This window comes from Loxodonta africana, chromosome 24 (genome assembly GCF_030014295.1).
Source record: "Loxodonta africana isolate mLoxAfr1 chromosome 24, mLoxAfr1.hap2, whole genome shotgun sequence".
NCBI lineage: Eukaryota > Metazoa > Chordata > Mammalia > Proboscidea > Elephantidae > Loxodonta > Loxodonta africana.
In genome coordinates, this window is record NC_087365.1 from 57,559,750 (window position 1) to 57,577,076 (window position 17,327).

At 46.9% G+C, this 17,327-nt stretch overlaps 1 protein-coding gene across 20 annotated transcripts in view; it reads right to left on the reverse strand.

Moving 5' to 3' along the window:
• Positions 1–17,327, reverse strand: part of LOC100654355 (serine/threonine-protein phosphatase 4 regulatory subunit 1-like) — a 108,232-nt gene that overhangs the window by 7,035 nt on the left and 83,870 nt on the right. For 11 of the 20 annotated variants that reach the window (XR_010319323.1, XM_064276269.1, XM_064276262.1 and 8 more), the window contains 11 exons: positions 16,599–16,706; positions 15,718–15,783; positions 13,349–13,507; positions 12,463–12,635; positions 10,984–11,489; positions 8,691–8,884; positions 5,076–5,171; positions 4,017–4,235; positions 3,594–3,755; positions 2,586–2,686; positions 556–676 (listed from right to left, as the gene is read on the reverse strand). Coding sequence is in view for 15 of the 20 variants with exons in the window: in XM_064276269.1 (XP_064132339.1) it covers positions 556–676; positions 2,586–2,686; positions 3,594–3,755; positions 4,017–4,235; positions 5,076–5,171; positions 8,691–8,884; positions 10,984–11,489; positions 12,463–12,635; positions 13,349–13,507; positions 15,718–15,783; positions 16,599–16,706 (1,905 nt within the window). In the remaining 5 variants the exon portion in view is untranslated. The remainder of the gene's footprint in view (positions 1–555; positions 677–2,585; positions 2,687–3,593; positions 3,756–4,016; positions 4,236–5,075; positions 5,172–8,690; positions 8,885–10,983; positions 11,490–12,462; positions 12,636–13,348; positions 13,508–15,717; positions 15,784–16,598; positions 16,707–17,327) is intronic. The other 9 variants (XR_010319326.1, XR_010319324.1, XR_010319325.1 and 6 more) reach the window with 5 other exon arrangements.

The following is a 17,327-nucleotide window of genomic DNA, read 5'->3' on the forward strand; positions in this document are numbered from 1 at the left end:
ACAAAGGAATTGACACTGGAAAAATACATGACTAATATTAAGGTTCCAAATTTTAGAGCACGTCCCCTTGCAGAATAATCATCAACTTCCAGAACATGTCATTTTTATACAAGTTTAATAACATCAGAGTCCCTTGGCAAATCAATGTTTTCAAAAGGGATGTTTTTCTCTGTATTCAGTTGGGGTAAGCTCACATAAAACAGAATTGGGTTCTCTGTGCTGGAGTCTTTGCTCACTAAATACTTCTCTACAAAAACATGCTCAACAGCAAACCCAACCCATATTAAAAAAAAAAAAAAAAAGCCAGTATTTCAAGGGTTTCCCATTCAAAGTGATTGATCTATAATTTCCATCAATGAAGCATACAACTTAACAAAAAGCTGTTTTTCAAACTGATACAGCTACAATAAAGTTCTTCGTTTCGAAATTTAAAAGCTGGTTTCATAGGTAAAGCTGCCGAATTAAGCCCAGAAAAAATAAAGGAATGAAAATGGAAGATACATAAGCATTTCTATTTCCAAAAACCACAAAGAGAAAAAAGCCTTGATGCCTTACTAGTCTGAAGGAGATCCACCGAACTTCAGAAACTTTATCTGCACACAGCTTTAAAGCAATATGCGTTAGGTAATCATAAACATCCTGGGGGTTATAGAGTTCCAAAATCAGTATCAGCTGTCTGAAATGGAAATCAGAAATCATTCTTTTGGCAAAAACAACAACAAAAAACACCTTATTTATTTCTCATTATTCTCATTTCGTCTTACAGATAAAAACCACCAGGCTGGGGGTGGCTGGCACTGGGGCCCGGTGAGGCTGGCAATGGAAAAATACAAGAGCAGAAAGCTCCGTGGAAAGTACATGCCAGGAAGTATGGGAGAAAAGAAATCTTAACTCTCCCTCACCAAAAAATAAAAAGGAAATGAATTAAACTTCAAAAAACAGAGGCTGAGAAATTTATGTAGATGGACTTAATATTTCAATGTTAGGTTATCATCTTGAAAGCACATAAAACTGTTTAGAATCAGATAACATAAAAATAGCCAGGAGGCCGAGGCTCCCAAAGATTGGCTGATCAGGGAAAACTCAGATGAGATTTCTTTCACACCCTCTTGGAGTTCCTGAAACTGCAAATTAAATTTTTTGCTTCGGCTTGTCTGCTCAGAGCCCTGCACTAGGGTCTTCTGAAACCTGGCAAGTTCACCCAGAGACCTGCAGCCTTCCAAAAATACAAAGAAAAATTCATAAGCTAGCTGGGCGAGGCCACCTACCTCCGCAGCTTTTGCTGTTTGCTAAATGGGGCTGGGGGAGAAGGGGAGAAAAATAAATGGCATTATTTCCACACAGGCAACTAAAGGAAATGAAAAAGCTATCGGGAGGAAGTAAGAACCAGAAGCCAGGAGTGCCGGTGAATACTCTCATATCAAAAAGCACTGTTCTCAGAAAAATGATACCAATATTGTGGGCATGGGGACACGGAATTCATATCAGCAGCTTTGGTTTCAATAACCAGGCAGAGATGGGAGATAGGGCGCCCTCCGAGATAATGCCGGGATGGGCACCCTTCCTGGCCTCGCCAAGCACCAGGCGACTCGCCCGCGGTCCCGCAAGTGGCCACCAGAGGTCGCAAAGCTTTCATGGAACTCTCGGGCCTGTTTTTCTCTGTTCTTCTAGAACACTGAGCTGGGAACAGGGCACAATGACTGAAAACCTCAATCTCTCAGATTAAGCATAATGATTAAAGATCACTGCAAAGAAAAGATCTTTTAGTTTGCCCCTGGCATCGGCCAAATCACATCCTGAATAGCTGCAAAAGCCTGACGAATTTCTGCGGGGGAGATGACCATCTGAGAGAGAACAAAGATGTACGCGAAAAGGAGACAGAAATGAACCCCCACACGGTGAGAACCAAAACCCAAACCATCACCGCCGCACACACGGCCACGCAGCCTCCCAGAAAGCACCCTGTACACATCAGGGAGGAGAATTATTAGTTCAGTGATGTTTTTCATTCTTTTAGAAGCGGTGAAACCTTTGTCATTTCCTTTTTGCTGGCACAACAGGAGTTAAATAACTCCTTTACAGACACAATGATGTACAGATACGAGCCACCTTTGGGGACATTTTTATTTCATAATTGTCTGAGCTGGGTTAGATCTTTTCATACCACTGACGACAGCGTGATTTTCTTTAGGAGCTGAAGTGCGTAGACCACACTGTACCCTTCAGAGAGGACTGCACTCAGAATGTTCAAGAAAGCTCTGGCAAAAAACTGCTCTGATTAATAGGAAAATATTGAAGAGCAGGTGATTCATCTTGTATTTGGTTCAAATAAATTGCCTTCCAGAGCAGCAGAACACTCTGATTCAAAAGTGTCTCGAGCCCTGTCTTCGTCTGGAAATCAGTGTCTCCCCGGAGACCATGGTATTTGTTACATGAGTGTGGAATTCAGTTTATCCCTAAATAAAGGCATAGTCTCTTTTACCAAAAGAACACCATTACTCCTAGTTTAGAAATCAATTATTAGGTAGGAAAATTATTATTCGGTCTCATTTGCCTTCTCCTCTCCCCAAACAGGCTTTACTTACTCTGCTAGTTCATATCGAAACCTCCAATTCCTGTTGTTATCAGTCACTACAAATTCTTGAAGCTGATAAAGATATTCTCTCCTCTTGTCTGCATGAAGCAACTGTTTGAAAAACAGGTGTATGTAAATGAGCACGTGTACTCCCTCAAGACCCCGCAACTGCCCACTGTCACTGCATTTCTGATGAGACACTGGTCACTGGCAGGAACTCTGCATTTCCTAGGACCTCGTCGTCTGTCACCGGCGGCGTGGCTGTGAATCAACACAGCGTTAAATGAATACTTCCGCCCTTTTCCCCTGGCTAGCACAAGCATGTGCGTTTGAATTCCTAAATACCCCTAGGACCCTTTCTTTCATAATTTCCTGCCTAAATCAAACAAGCATGTGTATGCTCAGAAATCCTGCTGTGTCACGGGCAGAGGCTGCTTCCCAGATCGTCGGCGTGGCTATCACCCTCTGCACTGGGGACAAAGCCTGGACCAGTGCAGCCACACACCCGAGTCCTTCAAGGGCAGCTCTGGCTAGTGTGGATGCAACTCATTAGTTTCTCTAGGTCATTTTTAAACTCTTATTTTCAAACTCATTATTCCTTTAGAAGGAGGGGGGAAAAAAAAGGCAGCAAGAAGAGAACCAGCAGTGTCTTGCAGAAAAAGCCCTTCATGAGGAACTGAGATTGATTTGGCTGGGGCTTGTCCCCGGGTGCCCTCTGGGCACATCACGTCATTACCCCAGCCTCGGTTTCTCCTTTTTCACAGAGCACGCGAGGTTATGTAACTGGCATCTTCCCTAGAACTGAAACTCTCAAAGACAGGAAGATTAGGAGGAAAGACATAAAAATACTCAGCCTTCACTGGGGGAAGGGTAAGAGTTTAAGATTTGGGATGGTATGTTTTCATGAAGAAACCGAGACGCTGTATTTTTTTTTTTTTCATTCACACCTTACATATCCAGGGTTTTAAGAATGTGGGAAGACAAGAGGTTTCTGTTTTGCTTTTCACCCTCTTCCTACCTTTAGGAAATCGTACAGGTGTTTAAGGACCCCGATGCGCACTTCATCCAGGTCCTTTAAGAATCCATTGAAGATGGGCACCAAGTCGGCTGCCGTTAACTGGTCCCCGAGAATCACAGCCAGCTCATGAATGGAGAAGGCCAGGGTCCGACGCACCTTCCACTGTCAGCATGCGGCAGACAGACAGACAATCACAGAGACCAAGCTGAGGTCTGTGTTTATTGAGATCTTAAATGGCATTTCTAGAGCCCAACTAATACTGGCAGGTGTTGGCCACGTGAGGCTTGATTTCATCCGAGACCAGTCAATACCCAGTTTGTACCCACATAAAGCAGGGGGCAGTGACCCTGTGCCAGCTGCCCTTTCCTTCCCAGCGGGGGACCCACCCTACTTCTGGGTGCACCGCTGTGCAAGCCACTTTACCTGCACGTCAGAAGCCAGCGTTTCGTAGGTGTCTTTCAGGCAATGCCAGTTCTGCCGGCCCAGGGCAAGTGCCACCCCTGGGAGGCTGTAGGCACAATGCTTGGCTATGTCGGTGTCCACGGTCTGGGCACGAGCTGGGTCAGTCATGGACACATACTGGTCAAGGAGGGGCTGAGGGATGATGTCCTGGGCGATGGGAGAGACAGGAAAACCACCGTGCTGGTGGGAGAGAAGGCCAAAGAACAGGGGAGCACGAAGGTTCAAGGGGAAAACAACCAAGCAGAAACGTGTCGGCTACAAGGCCTTCCTAAAGCCACTTTCCCCTAAAGTGGTGAGCTGCTTACGGCCGTGGGGTCAGGGATGCAGGTGGGGTATAAACTTGGGATGAAGTTGAAGCAGTGCCCGCCACTCGCCTTTTTAGAATCAGTGTTTGGTATCTTTTAGGAAAGTCTAAAGAGCAATGTTTAGTCACACTAGTGCACACGGCTCTTGAGGATGGAGATAGTCTTCACTTTTCTTGTAACTGTCCCCAGAAGGCCCAAGACCCTAAACTGAGTCATCACTGCTTTTTCCCAATGATGGGACGCCTCCTTCATAAAACATCATCCCACTGATGTTTACCTCCATGAGGGCAATGGGATACAGCAATTACAAAGCATCCAAGAGGATGTACGTGGTTCAAGAAACCAATCCACAAGACAGAGCAAGGTCCGATGTTAACAAAAGAAGCTGTCAAAAACTTTTTGGAGAAGAAAAGGGTAAATAACTTGGGTGAACAGATGCTAAACATTCATGTATAGACACCAATTTTTTTCTCCTATTTGGTTTACTAGAATATCATTCTAGATTGTTCAGAAGACTTTAAACACATATTTTAGAACTTTTTTTTTTTCAAGTTGAGAGGTAATATTAGCAGCAGAGATTATAAACTAAGAGATGTAATTAATGATGGAAGGAAAGTACTTTGGTTCCAATGGCCATTCTTAAATGTAACTTTCAAGAGATGCAATGTTTTGAGCTGCTTTTCTTTCAACAAACATACATGATATTTTCACAAACCTGTAGTTTAGATTTATTCTCTTCATGTGGGGTTGGGTTGTGCCTCCGCTCAGCCTGCAGAGGGTCGCTGGTCCCATCGTGATCTTTGTCTGGACCCTGCAGAGTTAATCTGGCATGTTACCAACTTACTCCAAAAGTGGACGCTGCCCAGCTGCTCCCCCTTCAATGAGCCCTCTTTCAGTGCCAGCAGCAACTTCTGGCATTGACAACCTAGACCAGAGCTTCCCTGGAAGAAGTCAATGGTATCTTCCCAGATGCTAAAAAACCCATTTGCACAGCTATATATGATGCTGTATAACCAGTCATTGTAAAATGCCAAGGAAAACAGACATTGTATGTTTTAATTTCAAGACTGCTTAAGGCCCTTACAAAACCACAAAGGCACAATTGCTGAGTATCGTCCACTTCAGTCGGCATGTACTGTTTTGTAGTATACTGTTTTCTGAGGGTTAACTACTGCCCTCAAGTAACAGCCACATGTGTAAGGCACAGACAACCAACTCCAGAAGGAAGGATGGGGCTTGCAGAAATGGCGAGGCAAGCAGCTCCAGCCCTTCCCGGGAACCAGAGTTGGCAGCGGCGCTGGGCCAGGGAGAGGGGACGCAGGGGGAGAAGCCCATTTAATGTGAGGGAGAAGATGTGACTGGTGAAAAAGTATTCATTTGAAAAACTGTGGTCGACTTTCACATATACAAACACTACTAATACTTGCTGATAAACCTTTCTTTGCATTAGGTTAACAATTAAAATGAGCGGGAACATTCAATGGTAACATATTGGTCTCTGATCGTTGATTAACATTAACTGGCAAGGACCTGACCTTCTCCTTCAGCCATGACCTGGATTTCCTACTTGCACTTGAAATGTCATACTGTCTACCAGCTTAACAGGTTCCGACAAATCAGCTCAGTACATGACCCAGGAAAGTCGATTAATATACCGATAGACGCCTCGTCTGCCCGGAGGCATGCCACCAGACCCTTCCGTTACCAAGGATTTCAGTGAAACGTGCTGTTTAACAGAGCACGTGATAGAATGCCAAGATGTTGGTCTGAGGACCTCAGACCTCAATTCCTCCAACTTAACAGTAATTCACATATGCTAATAAACTGTGCCGCTGGAATCCGTTGTTATCCATTTTAGGAATTAATTTTATTTCCAAGTCTTCAGTGCAACTGTTAGGTATAATGCTCATTCCAGGAGCTAAACTAAGGCATAAGTAAGCCACTACAGGAACCCCTGGTGGCATAGCAATTAAGTGCTACAGCTGCTAACCAAAAGGTCGGCAGTTCGAATCCACCAGGCGCTCCCTGCAAACTCTATGGGGCAGTTCTCCTCCGTCCTACAGGGTCGCTATGAGTCAGAATAGACTCGACGGCAACCGGTATTTGGTTTTTAAGCCACAAGTCAAGGCAACCCCAAAAGGTATTGAGTTCATCTCCCCAGTAAATCCCCACCGTGGCGGCACTACCCTGACGCTGCGTCTCCTGTCTCTGACTGAATCCCGACTCCAGGCAGTGACTCACCCTGCCCACAGGGGCATGTTCTCTACCCAGCCTGCCATGCTGACCCCATAAGCACATGAGGCCAGCGATGAGGGGTGGGGGGAAGACTGGGAAGGGGCCTGAGACAGGGTGTGAAGTGTTTCTGGCCAAGGTTTTCCTTGTTCTTCAAAGGGACAAATGGGAAGAAATGGTCCCTCTCCTTCCACTGGGTATTTTCATGCCCACAGGAAACAGTCAGGACAAAATCAATATACCAGAGGTGGCCTGGGCTGGCCGGGGCGGGAGGGGGGTGATGGTGTCAACATGGAGCTGACCAGCCCTAGGCCTGCCAACCTCTTCCTTCTTCCTGTCTTCCACGTGAGGGGACACTTTCCTCAGTGTTTAAGCCTCTGTAAGTTTTTTTTGCTTCCTGTCCCTTCTTTCACAACTGGGAGCATCCTGACTGACACCACCAGAGCCCTGGCGGCAAACAGGCCAGCTCAGGAGCCCAGACTTCCTGCACCATGACACCAAGGCTCAACTGAACATGTCCTTTTATGACACGGAACTCAAAAGAGCGGCTCCATGGAACCTACTCTTCAGTTTCATGTCCGTTTATGATAAAGAGGCCCACATATTTAGCACATCCCTCACTGAGGTAAATGCACCCACACCTTTCTACCTCATATGTGGGACACTCCCATTCCAGCTCACGAGGACAACTTGAGTATTCTTGCCATTTTTTTCCAAAATAAAGAAGCAAAACAGGACATCGCTGCATTTTTTACTAGTCAATCTTAAAGAACTCTTAAATATTTTACTTTTGGGCTTTTTAAATATTTGTGTTGCTTTGCTTTATTGGAGCAAGCCTAGGGGGCAAGGAAGGTGATGAGTCAGTCCAATCACTATAATAAATTAAAGTTTGTACACGGATAAACAGCTGAGGTTCTGGCCCTGGAGACCCATGAGTTGGTAGGCATTAACCCTCACAGCACGTGGTGAGGTGAGGAACCAAGGAACTGAGAGCTTTCAGATCACGGCTGCCACTCGAACTTTAACTTCCTCTTCTTAACCCAAGGAGCCTTGGTGACGTGGCGGTTAAGCACTGGGGTGCTAACCAAAAGGTTGGCAGTTCAAACCCACCAGCCACCCTGCAGGAGAAAGATGTGGCAAATTTAATTTTATTCTTAAGGTCATGTTTTAGATAAAGATGACAGCCTTGGAAACCCTATGGGGCAGTTCTACTCTGTCACATGGAGTCACTAGGAGTTAGAATCAACTCGATAGCAGTGGGTTTTTTTGTTTTGTTTTGTTTCGTTTTCTTCTTAACCCTGACCCTCTCCCATCCCCGCCTCCACCGCCCCGTCATGAAAGGCCTCAGAGTGGCCAAGCAGACGCTTGGTAGGAATCAGGAAGGCACAGAAGCATCCAACCATGAAGGCACGAGAAAGCTTCTGGAGAAACTCCAAGTAAGAAAACAAGGCTCCCTCCTCACCCACTGCCAGGGCCTCAGTCACATAGGGCCCAGGTCTCACAGGGCCCAGGTTTCACAAGGCTCAGGTCTCACAGGGCCCAGGGCTCACAGGGCTGAGGTCTCACAGGGCCCTGATCTCACAGGGCCCAGCTCCACGCTGCAGAGGGAGAGATGGCGAGCTGGTTGGTAGTCATTGCTGGGTTTCAAACCCTTGTCTCTGAGAAGAAACGTGTGGTATCACCACTGGAGCAGCCATGTGTTAAAGAGCTCCATGAAATGAGGTGATCCATTGCAAAGCCTCTGTCAGCCTTAACTTCTACGAACTACATGCATTCACTCTCCACTATTAAGAGACGTAAACGTCTGCCAGCAGTGAAACAGAGCATTTATATGGTCAATCCGCCCAAAGAGCCCATTCTCGCCATCTTTGGAGAAGAGGGAAGGCACTTTTTGGTCTCCCCACTCTTCTTTCTGTGGAAGAGACTCAGGGTTATCAATCACCTGATTGATTGGTTGTCTAGTTATCCAAAACATGACCTTAAGAATAAAATTAAATTTGCCATTTATCATCTCTGCCAGGATATGTTAATAAAAGCAAGTGCAGCTTTGTGATTTCTGTCACATCCTCGGTGGCTGAGGCACCAGGCAGACACTCACTGTGCTTTGTAATATCCTGGCCGCGGCAAGCGTGTCCGGGGAGGAGGAGGCAGACAGCGCGATCTGATTTCCAGAGGCAGAGGGGGGGTCTGCTGCGGGCACTTCATTTAGATCTCCTGTCGGTTGGCTCTCTGACGCATTCTCGGAGTCAAGCTGGGCGGCTCTCAGAGCGGCTGATAAGACCTGAACTTGAGCTGGAGGGAGGGAAGTTTCCAGAATTTTAATAACTTTATTTGGTTTGGGGACTCACTTCAGAGACGTCTTTCTTCAAAATAGCGCAGTGTGCATGAAGCCACATGATGCAGGTGAGCCACACAGACACACACTCCGCACGTCTGCACCCGGCCTAGAAAAGGCAGAGATCGTGCTCTGGAGCCTCTGAACAAGCCCTCGGCAAGGTGGGGTACTTCCGGCTATTAGCGTTAACTGTCTCAGCCAGACACCTCGCACAGAGCATCAAACCTCAACTCTAGAAGCCTCAATTAGGAAAACCACGCTCCTTCTGTCACCTTTCACAGAAAGACGTGATGTTCCTGAACCACCAGGTCATCTGGGCAGTTCATGACTGGAGGAGGGGCGCTCTGCTCCCCCATTTATAAAGCAGGATGGCTACCTTCTCCACCAGCCACACACACGCACGTGTACGCGCACATGCCTGTGAACACACACACACGCACACTCCTGTAGTGTAAATCCACTTCTGCACAGATAGTAAAGGTCTCGCTCACCAAGCCCCGAGGACTATTCTTTCTTCCCATGCACAGTATCCTGACTGATGATCCTCCTAAAGAGTCAAGGTCACATATTTCACACCCCTTTCTGTAAAAATAAACCGGATGTTTCCACGCCTCCCACCTCCCATGCACGCTCGCACACACGTGCGCACGTACACACACATACACCATGCTCCCTGCATCCTGCTTTCTACCAGTTACATGCAGTAGGCCCCACGACTCATGATGACGTTCACAGCTTCTAGCTGGCCCCCCACTGGCAGCACACCCTCCCCATGGCCCAAGCGATGGTTTCAGCCACAACCGGCTCGCAAATACCCTCCAAGTCATTTATTTCTGAATCTTCTGGGTCACAGATCTCTCTGAGCTCTGATGAAAGCTGCAGACCCTTTCTTAAAAAAAAAAAATTATGTGTGCGCATACACACCAGATCTGACTGGCAATTACCTCAGGGAACAGACAGAACCTCTGAAGCTCACCGCCCCCCTCCTTCTCTAGCCAGCGGGTTACCAGTCACCCCCTAAACCATGTCAAATGTCACCCCCTCTGTGAGGTCCTCCCCAGACATCCATCCCCTCTGCTCCCAGGGACCACCAGCTTGCTGTCCTGAGCCTCCAGGGCGTGTCACAGCCACACTGTCACAGCCCTACCCACCCCTCTGGGTAGTTGTACACCCCTGGGTCAGTGCTGGGTTTGGGTCAGTGGTCTCAGCCCCCAGCACTGAGCCTGCGATGGCCTTGGGGGTCCGTGCATTTTAGAGACGTGTTTTCCAAAATCAGATCTTTGTCTGTAGCTCTTATAAGTGGCATGTTACGTGAGCTCGCCCCTTCAGCAAACATGTACCTAATATCCTTTATAAATTTAAGGACAAAGACTAATCAGAGGGTGAACTGGATTTCCACATCTCCTTCCCAAAAGCCTGACAAGACTCTGCCCAGCAACAGCGGCGCGTGTTGTTTTCCCCATCTCTCAGGCTCAAGGAAGAATACAAATATAGCACCACTCAGGGAACAAGAAGAGCCGTGACAGTGGATATGGATTGCAAGGTCTGTCCCCAGATGAGACACTCGGTGGGGGCACTAGTCAGAAAATGAAAAACACCCCAAAGGAGAAGTTGTAATTTTCCTTCTGTACCAAGACCAAAGCCTTAAAGTTTGCCTGAGGGCTGAGTTAACAGGGTCCAGAACAAGCTGCATCCTTGGCTGCTGGGAACTACAAAGGGCCTGATAACATGCGGAGCAACGAATGGTGCGCCAAGAGCTAGTGACACATCCACTGCAGCAGAGACGCCAGGGACTCCCCACTTCTGCCCACGGGCACGATGGCAGACAGGAGACAAGCTCCTCGTGCAGGTCCCTGCACAGAGACCTCTCTGTCCCAGGTGTGGTAAGACTGAACAGGTGTCTCCTCTTGAGACAACAAAAAAAATAAAAATAAATAGCTACATGGCTCACACGTAAGTGTTAACCCACATGCACACCTGGGCAAGTGAGAGTGGCGGCAGGCTGTACACAGCACAGACCAACCCACCTCTCTTTAGTCACAAAGGCGACGTTTACCTTGGATGTCTGGGTCGTTCATCATGTCCTCCTGCAAGCTATCAAGGACTTTCTGAATCTCACTACTGGGCACACAGCTGCTAGGCACCGTCTTGGAGCCACAGCAGATGTCTTCCTGCTGCCCAGCCTTGCCCAGAAGCAGCTCCAAGTCCTTGCTTATGTCAGGGAGAGGGGTCTGCCAGTACAGCAAGTTGCTGAATACATCCTCGGGACTGCCTGGGCAGGCTGAAGAACCTGGTCCAGGGTGGCTGTTGGCAGGGCGATCGCTCAAATCAGGGAGCTTGGAGAAGGCACTGGGCCCGGGGGAAAGCCTGGGCAACCTGTCTACAGCCACGGCACAGCCTTCCGTTGGGTCTTCTGTTGGGCCGTTAGGGGAGCGACTGACATGCGGGGAATGGCTGGTTTCCAAGAACGTCCCTTCCAGCGGCACATCTGGCTCTCTCTGCACAGGCTTCCTTGAACTAGGTGGAATCGGTGGAGGCAAACCTTGAGCACTGCGTAACAGACTGGGAAAAACATAGGACCCACATCCTCGCACCTCCGGGCCTCCTCCCCCACCCAGCCACCCGACCCGCCTTGCGTCTCCTAGTGCCAGCGGGCAGCGAGAGGAGCTTCCCGTCAGCCCCCTTCACTCCCCGGGGGTGTTCTGTGCCCTGAAAGCCCCACATGGAGGCTCGGCCAACCCCTCTACTATGCAGTTACTCAAGGGGAGCAGGAGCCCCATCTTCTGAAGACACACCCCCAGGTGCGAGATCCACTGCTGACCAACACATCCACCAGTGGGCAGGCATTAGGAAATAAAGGTGCAAACTGCCTACGAGTGGGCTACTTGTTAGCTACTGGGAAAGCCTCCGAGAAGGGAATGCTGCATGTGGGCCTGACACCGAGCGGGAACTCGGTACCTTCTCATGGGGGAAGGATCAGGAAGGATGGACTCGTCTTAAAAAGGATTTGTATCACCTGAGATGTCAAACTGTCCACTGCTACTCTCCTGACTAAGAGCAACAATGGAGAGATGCCCATAAAGTGCCTGGGGCTGGGATAAAAACTCCCACGTCAGTCACCACACTAGAAACACGGAGCAGAACCTACTAATGGTAGGTTAGGGCACAGAATATCCTACATCACAAAAGTGTGTTTGGGAGACCTGCCGACTTTCTTGTTGTAAATTATCCAAAGAACTTCATTAATTGAAAAGTGAGAGAAAATTCTCTTTACAGGTTATTTAATCACTGCTCTCAATGAATATTTTATCTAAATTTAGGAGACACAGTAGCTTCATTATTTATAACCCAGTAGTCACGTCTCAAAATCATTATTGCAATTACTTTTTGCTTCTTTACATAATTAAAGCGTTAATATCCCATCTTGCCCAGAAGGTCACTGTTACTAAACCTCGGGAGGAGATAACTGCTAGTGTTTGAGGTGGACGCTGGAGATGAAGCAGGGGTCCAGGTGCCCATGCTGGCGGGACCTTACCAGGCTGAGGAGGTGTCAGCACAGCTGCCTGGAGGAGGAGAACTTGAGCCTCGGGCCTGGGCTGGGGGTCGGATGCTCAGGATCCCATCTTCTCGGATATACAGGCCAGCCCGGGAGGGGTTTGCAAAGGTGGAAATGAAGGGGCCCAGGGACTGGAAGGCAGCCTGGCGCACCTGAAACCGGAGGGAGCAGCAGGCTGAGTATAGCATCGGCCCAGATGAGACGTCTAAGCATAACTCCTGCTTCCTAAGTCGTTTCCCGGACTTAAACAGAAAACGAGGGAGCGCCAGGCCCCACTCTATGTTTCTGATTCTTCCAGAATGTTAGTCCGCATCAGGTAACACCAGGCTTGGTAAAGTGTTTGAACAGATCTTATTAATCATGCCGAGGCAAATTCCTGACCATAACAGAAAAGGCAACAATCCACAACTGTGGTTCTTTCCTCCTGAGTTCCACTGGCCATGACCTCCATGCTCTAAGAGTGTGAAGGTCCACGGTGCTGTCTTAATATCCCCCAAAGCTTTTCAGATTCTTAGGAGCCCTAATTCTATACCAAGATCCCTGGTGGTGCAGTGGTTAAAGCGCTTGGCTCCTAACCAACAAGTTGGTAGTTCAAACTCACCAGCCACTCTGCAGGAGAAGGATGTGGCAGTCTGCTTCTGTAAAGACTACAGCCTTGGAAACTCTATGGGACAGTTCTGCTCTGTGCTACAGGGTTGCTATGAGTCAGAATGGACTTGACAGCAATGGGTTTAGTCCTACACCTAATGATGCCAATCTGTTACCGCATGCGCCAAGTCCATGGGCACACATGTGGACACCCACGTGAGGCCTGTGACCTTGCTATGGACTCACAGGTGCAATACACAGTCAAGTGCTGACTTACCCATCGACAGGGGTCACTGATGAGCCTGATAAAGAGCGGCGAGAGCCTGGCCCTCCGGACCTCAGGTGACGTGGTATAGGACACAGCCATGAAGCACTCCGCACAAGCTTTTCGCATCCCCCAAACATTATCTGAGCAGAGCTCAAAAAACTTTGGGATCTACCAAAGCAAATAAAATAGTGCTACTCAAGACCAGAGCCACAATAGGTGGATCCAGATAGAACAGGAGAAAAATGCAGAGCAGAACTCAAATTCTTTAAAAAATTCAGACGTACTGGACAGGCTGAGACTGAAGGACTCCCCAAGACTATTGCCCTGAGATACTCTTTAAGAAGCAAAACTACCCCGTGAGGTCGCCTTTTAGCTAAATAACAGACTGGCTCATAAAATAAATAATATTACCTGTGGTACTGTGTTCCTTTAAAATATCATCTATGTGAAACCAAATCATCAAAAATTAAAGCAAAAATGAGAAGGTAAGAGGACAGAGAAACTAGATTAAGGGAAACAGAACAACCAGAATGGAAATAATGAGAATGTTCAAGCATTTCAAAAAATGCAACCAATGTCACTGAACAATTTGTGTAGAAATTGTTGAATGGGAACCTAAACTACTATGTAAACCCTCACCAAAAACACAACAAAGTATTATTTAAAAAAAAAAATAGTGCTACTCAAAACTGGGTGGGGCCCGTCTCAATGCTGGAGTTAAGGCATATCCATGAATTAATAACAAAGAAGGGGGAAAATATAATGGTATAAAGGGAATCATTTGAAGCAAATGGAAATCAAGGTAAGTAAAAGAGATAAACATTCCTTTAAGATAATTTAGTAAACAGCTTGGTTAAATTTAATAGAATAATAGAGAAAACCCCCCAAAAAAGTCTGAATGATGGATCACTGTTACATGAAGTATAGAGAAAAACTTTAAAATTGAGTGGGTATCCCCACTAGCTCTCCCATTCAGGGTATCACTGTCTTTAGAGTACCTTACAACTCTGTAGTGATAGAAGGCAAGCTGTTACAAACTGAGAGTACTGCAAATAATCCCTGTCCACAGAAATGCAAACTGTGCTCGCGGGTACAGTTGATTATCACCCTCGATACTGACCAGTTTTGAATCCGTGTGTAAACCCACTTCAGCACCCTTGGTCTGACCATAAACGTGTGGTACAATCACTTCTCCATTAACGTAGCTGTGATATCTTAACTGGTTCTCTCATTAATAAACGAGTGAGGTCAAGTCTTTGGCAGGAGTTCATTTTCTGTCTGCATGCCAGTCATGATTATGTTCTCTTCTAAAATCTATCCTTGAATAGGATCTTTGTTTTTAACATCCTAACATAAAATAAGTAGACTAAAATGCTTCACACGTGGAAATATTACGTGATCATGAACATGTTCATCCATAGAAAGATTACCATGTGGGCCATTGCTGTTCCTCAGTAACTAGAAGGACATTCAGAGCACCAGCCCATTAAAAATTATTCTTGGGTTAGAAGTAGACTGACATGGTTTATAATAAAACGAGCTTCTAAACATAACCTTAAAAATCAACTTGAAGATTCCACTTTCTGAGGTTAACTTCCGATCAATAGGTAGTGTATCCTCTCAAATAAAAGTTACAAACATTTATGCAGCTCTCTAGGACTGGGCTAGACACTGGGGACAGAGATGAAAACAATGGGTCCTGTCCTGAGGAAGACCTCAAGTGAGGGTCCTGCCAGGTAGGGGTCCATTGAGGGAGAGGGCAGTAATGAGCAAGGTTACTTGAGGGGGCTGAAAAGTTACCTGATGTGGCTAGAGAAGTGGTTCGTCCAAATCATGAGGGACCTTATAAGAAACAGAGATGTCCGGGCCCTACCCTGACCTGCTGAATTAGAATCTGTAGCAATGGGGCCCCAGCCCTACCCATAATTCAGCTGTACAGCCAGAGGTGAGACTGGACCAGGCCGGGTTCAGAACTTAGGATGGTGAGGCGGGAAAGGGAGCTGAGAAAATGCACTAAGGGTCTGTATTTTAACCTACAGACTGAGGAAAAATCCCAAACGTTTTTGAGCCCTGGAGTGAGGTGGTAGAGCAGTGTTCCAGAAAGAGCAGTCAAAAGGGGCTTGACCATGAAAAGAGAATCGGGGAGAGTGACCAGCGAGGGGGCAACAGCAAAAGTCCACAGGGAAGACCTTCCACTCCACAGACCAGCTGCCTAATGAAAAATGTTAACTTCAGGAGTCACAGAATTTCAATCAGAGAAACGCAAAATTGAGCTAGCATTTCAAAGCAACAGAATTGTAAAGGTAAGACTTTACAACTGACTTTGAAACTCCGCTAAGACGCGAGTCAGCAATTACAACTTGCAAAACTTCACATACCAAAAACTTCTCAGTGGCTTCTTGTCCAACGGCACAACAAATATCACCAAAATTTGTAGCACACACCTTAAAAAGGCAAAAGGCATACCCATTAGTCTTAGTTGTCTTTTTGTCTTAACAAATTATGAAAATGAGTAAGCCGCGTGACAGTCGTCACACCACTAACCAGCAGCCAGACCGCTAACGAGCACTTGCTGTGCCCGCCACCCACACGGCACCACGCCAGGTGCTGCTAGTGCATCCAGAACAGGAGATTTACAAGAGGGTAACCAGATTCGAGATCTTTCTTGTTCCAAATTGATCTTGATACATAATACATTCAGTTAGCAATAGGGCAAAAGAGACCTTAATGTTCTCCGGGCTGTAAATGAGATCAATCGTCTTGCCTATGAGTCATGATGAGACATCAGGGGGAGTCGGACAGTCAAGCCACAAAGAGCAAGCTGGAAGATGAGGCCGCTAAGGGAGGGAAGGCCATGGCCTTCGAAAGGAAGAGCTCAACTCCGAGTGGCCAGTGACCAAAAGGGATGCAGGATTGGGACTGCAAAGATAAGAGAGGCCCCTGGGGCAAATCACCCCACTAATGACTCTCAAGGTCAGTTGCCGAGGTGGCTAACAACAAGCCAGCAGCGGTCCCATGACTCATCCGCCTGTGCCTAAAAGCAACAGGTTGACTCAGGCAGACTCCTCCCCGCAGGTCTCTGCATTCCCCAGCAGTGAAAACTGACAACATACTTCAGATGTTTTCCTGACGTGGTTCACCCAGGCCACATTTTTCCCTCCAGACTGTTTCTACTGAAACAGAAACTTTAGAGGAATCAATTTTTATGTTTTTGTTCCTGTTTTTTTAACTTAAGAATTTTGAAGCTAAATGATCCAACCTTCCGGACTTGAAAGAGCTTCCTGTCACCACACAGCTCACAGAATCGAGGCAGCAGCAGGCGTACAACTGTGCTCTTGCTCAGCATTGGAGCCATTTTGCAGATTATCTAAAATAAAAAGACAGTGAGAATCATGTGAGGGCATATGAGTCTCAGGTAACACTAACAAGGAATATTCAAAAAGCAGACATTCAACATGCTGGCAAAACATGCAGTAAGTACAAATACAGAACACCTTCTTCTGAGCTTTTTGTTAAGTTATATAATCAATGCAAGGCCAGATATTTCTCAACTTTTACTCAGATAAGAGTTTTCTTGATGCTCAAGAGTCACTGCTTGCCAGGTGCCCACCGTGAGCCCGGTACAACTAGCATGTGTCAGCTGATTTTACCTTCCCACAAATCTTATGACATGGGTATTATTTATCCTCATTTTCCAGATGAGGCATCTCAGGCTCAAAGAGGTTGAGTGATGTGACCAAAAACAAATAGTGCTGAGGTGGGACATGCAGTAAGAGCAGAGAAGGGTGTACTGCCCTTAAACAAATACCAATTATACATGGTAGCAAAGTCTAAACAATGATTTGTGGGCACTAGAGAGAATCTGGAGCCCTGGTGACACAGTGGTTAAGAGCTGGAATGCTAACCAAAAGGTCAGCAGTTCGAATCCACCAGCTGCTCCCTGGAAATCCTATGGGCAGGTCTACTCTGTCCTGTAGGGTCACTATGA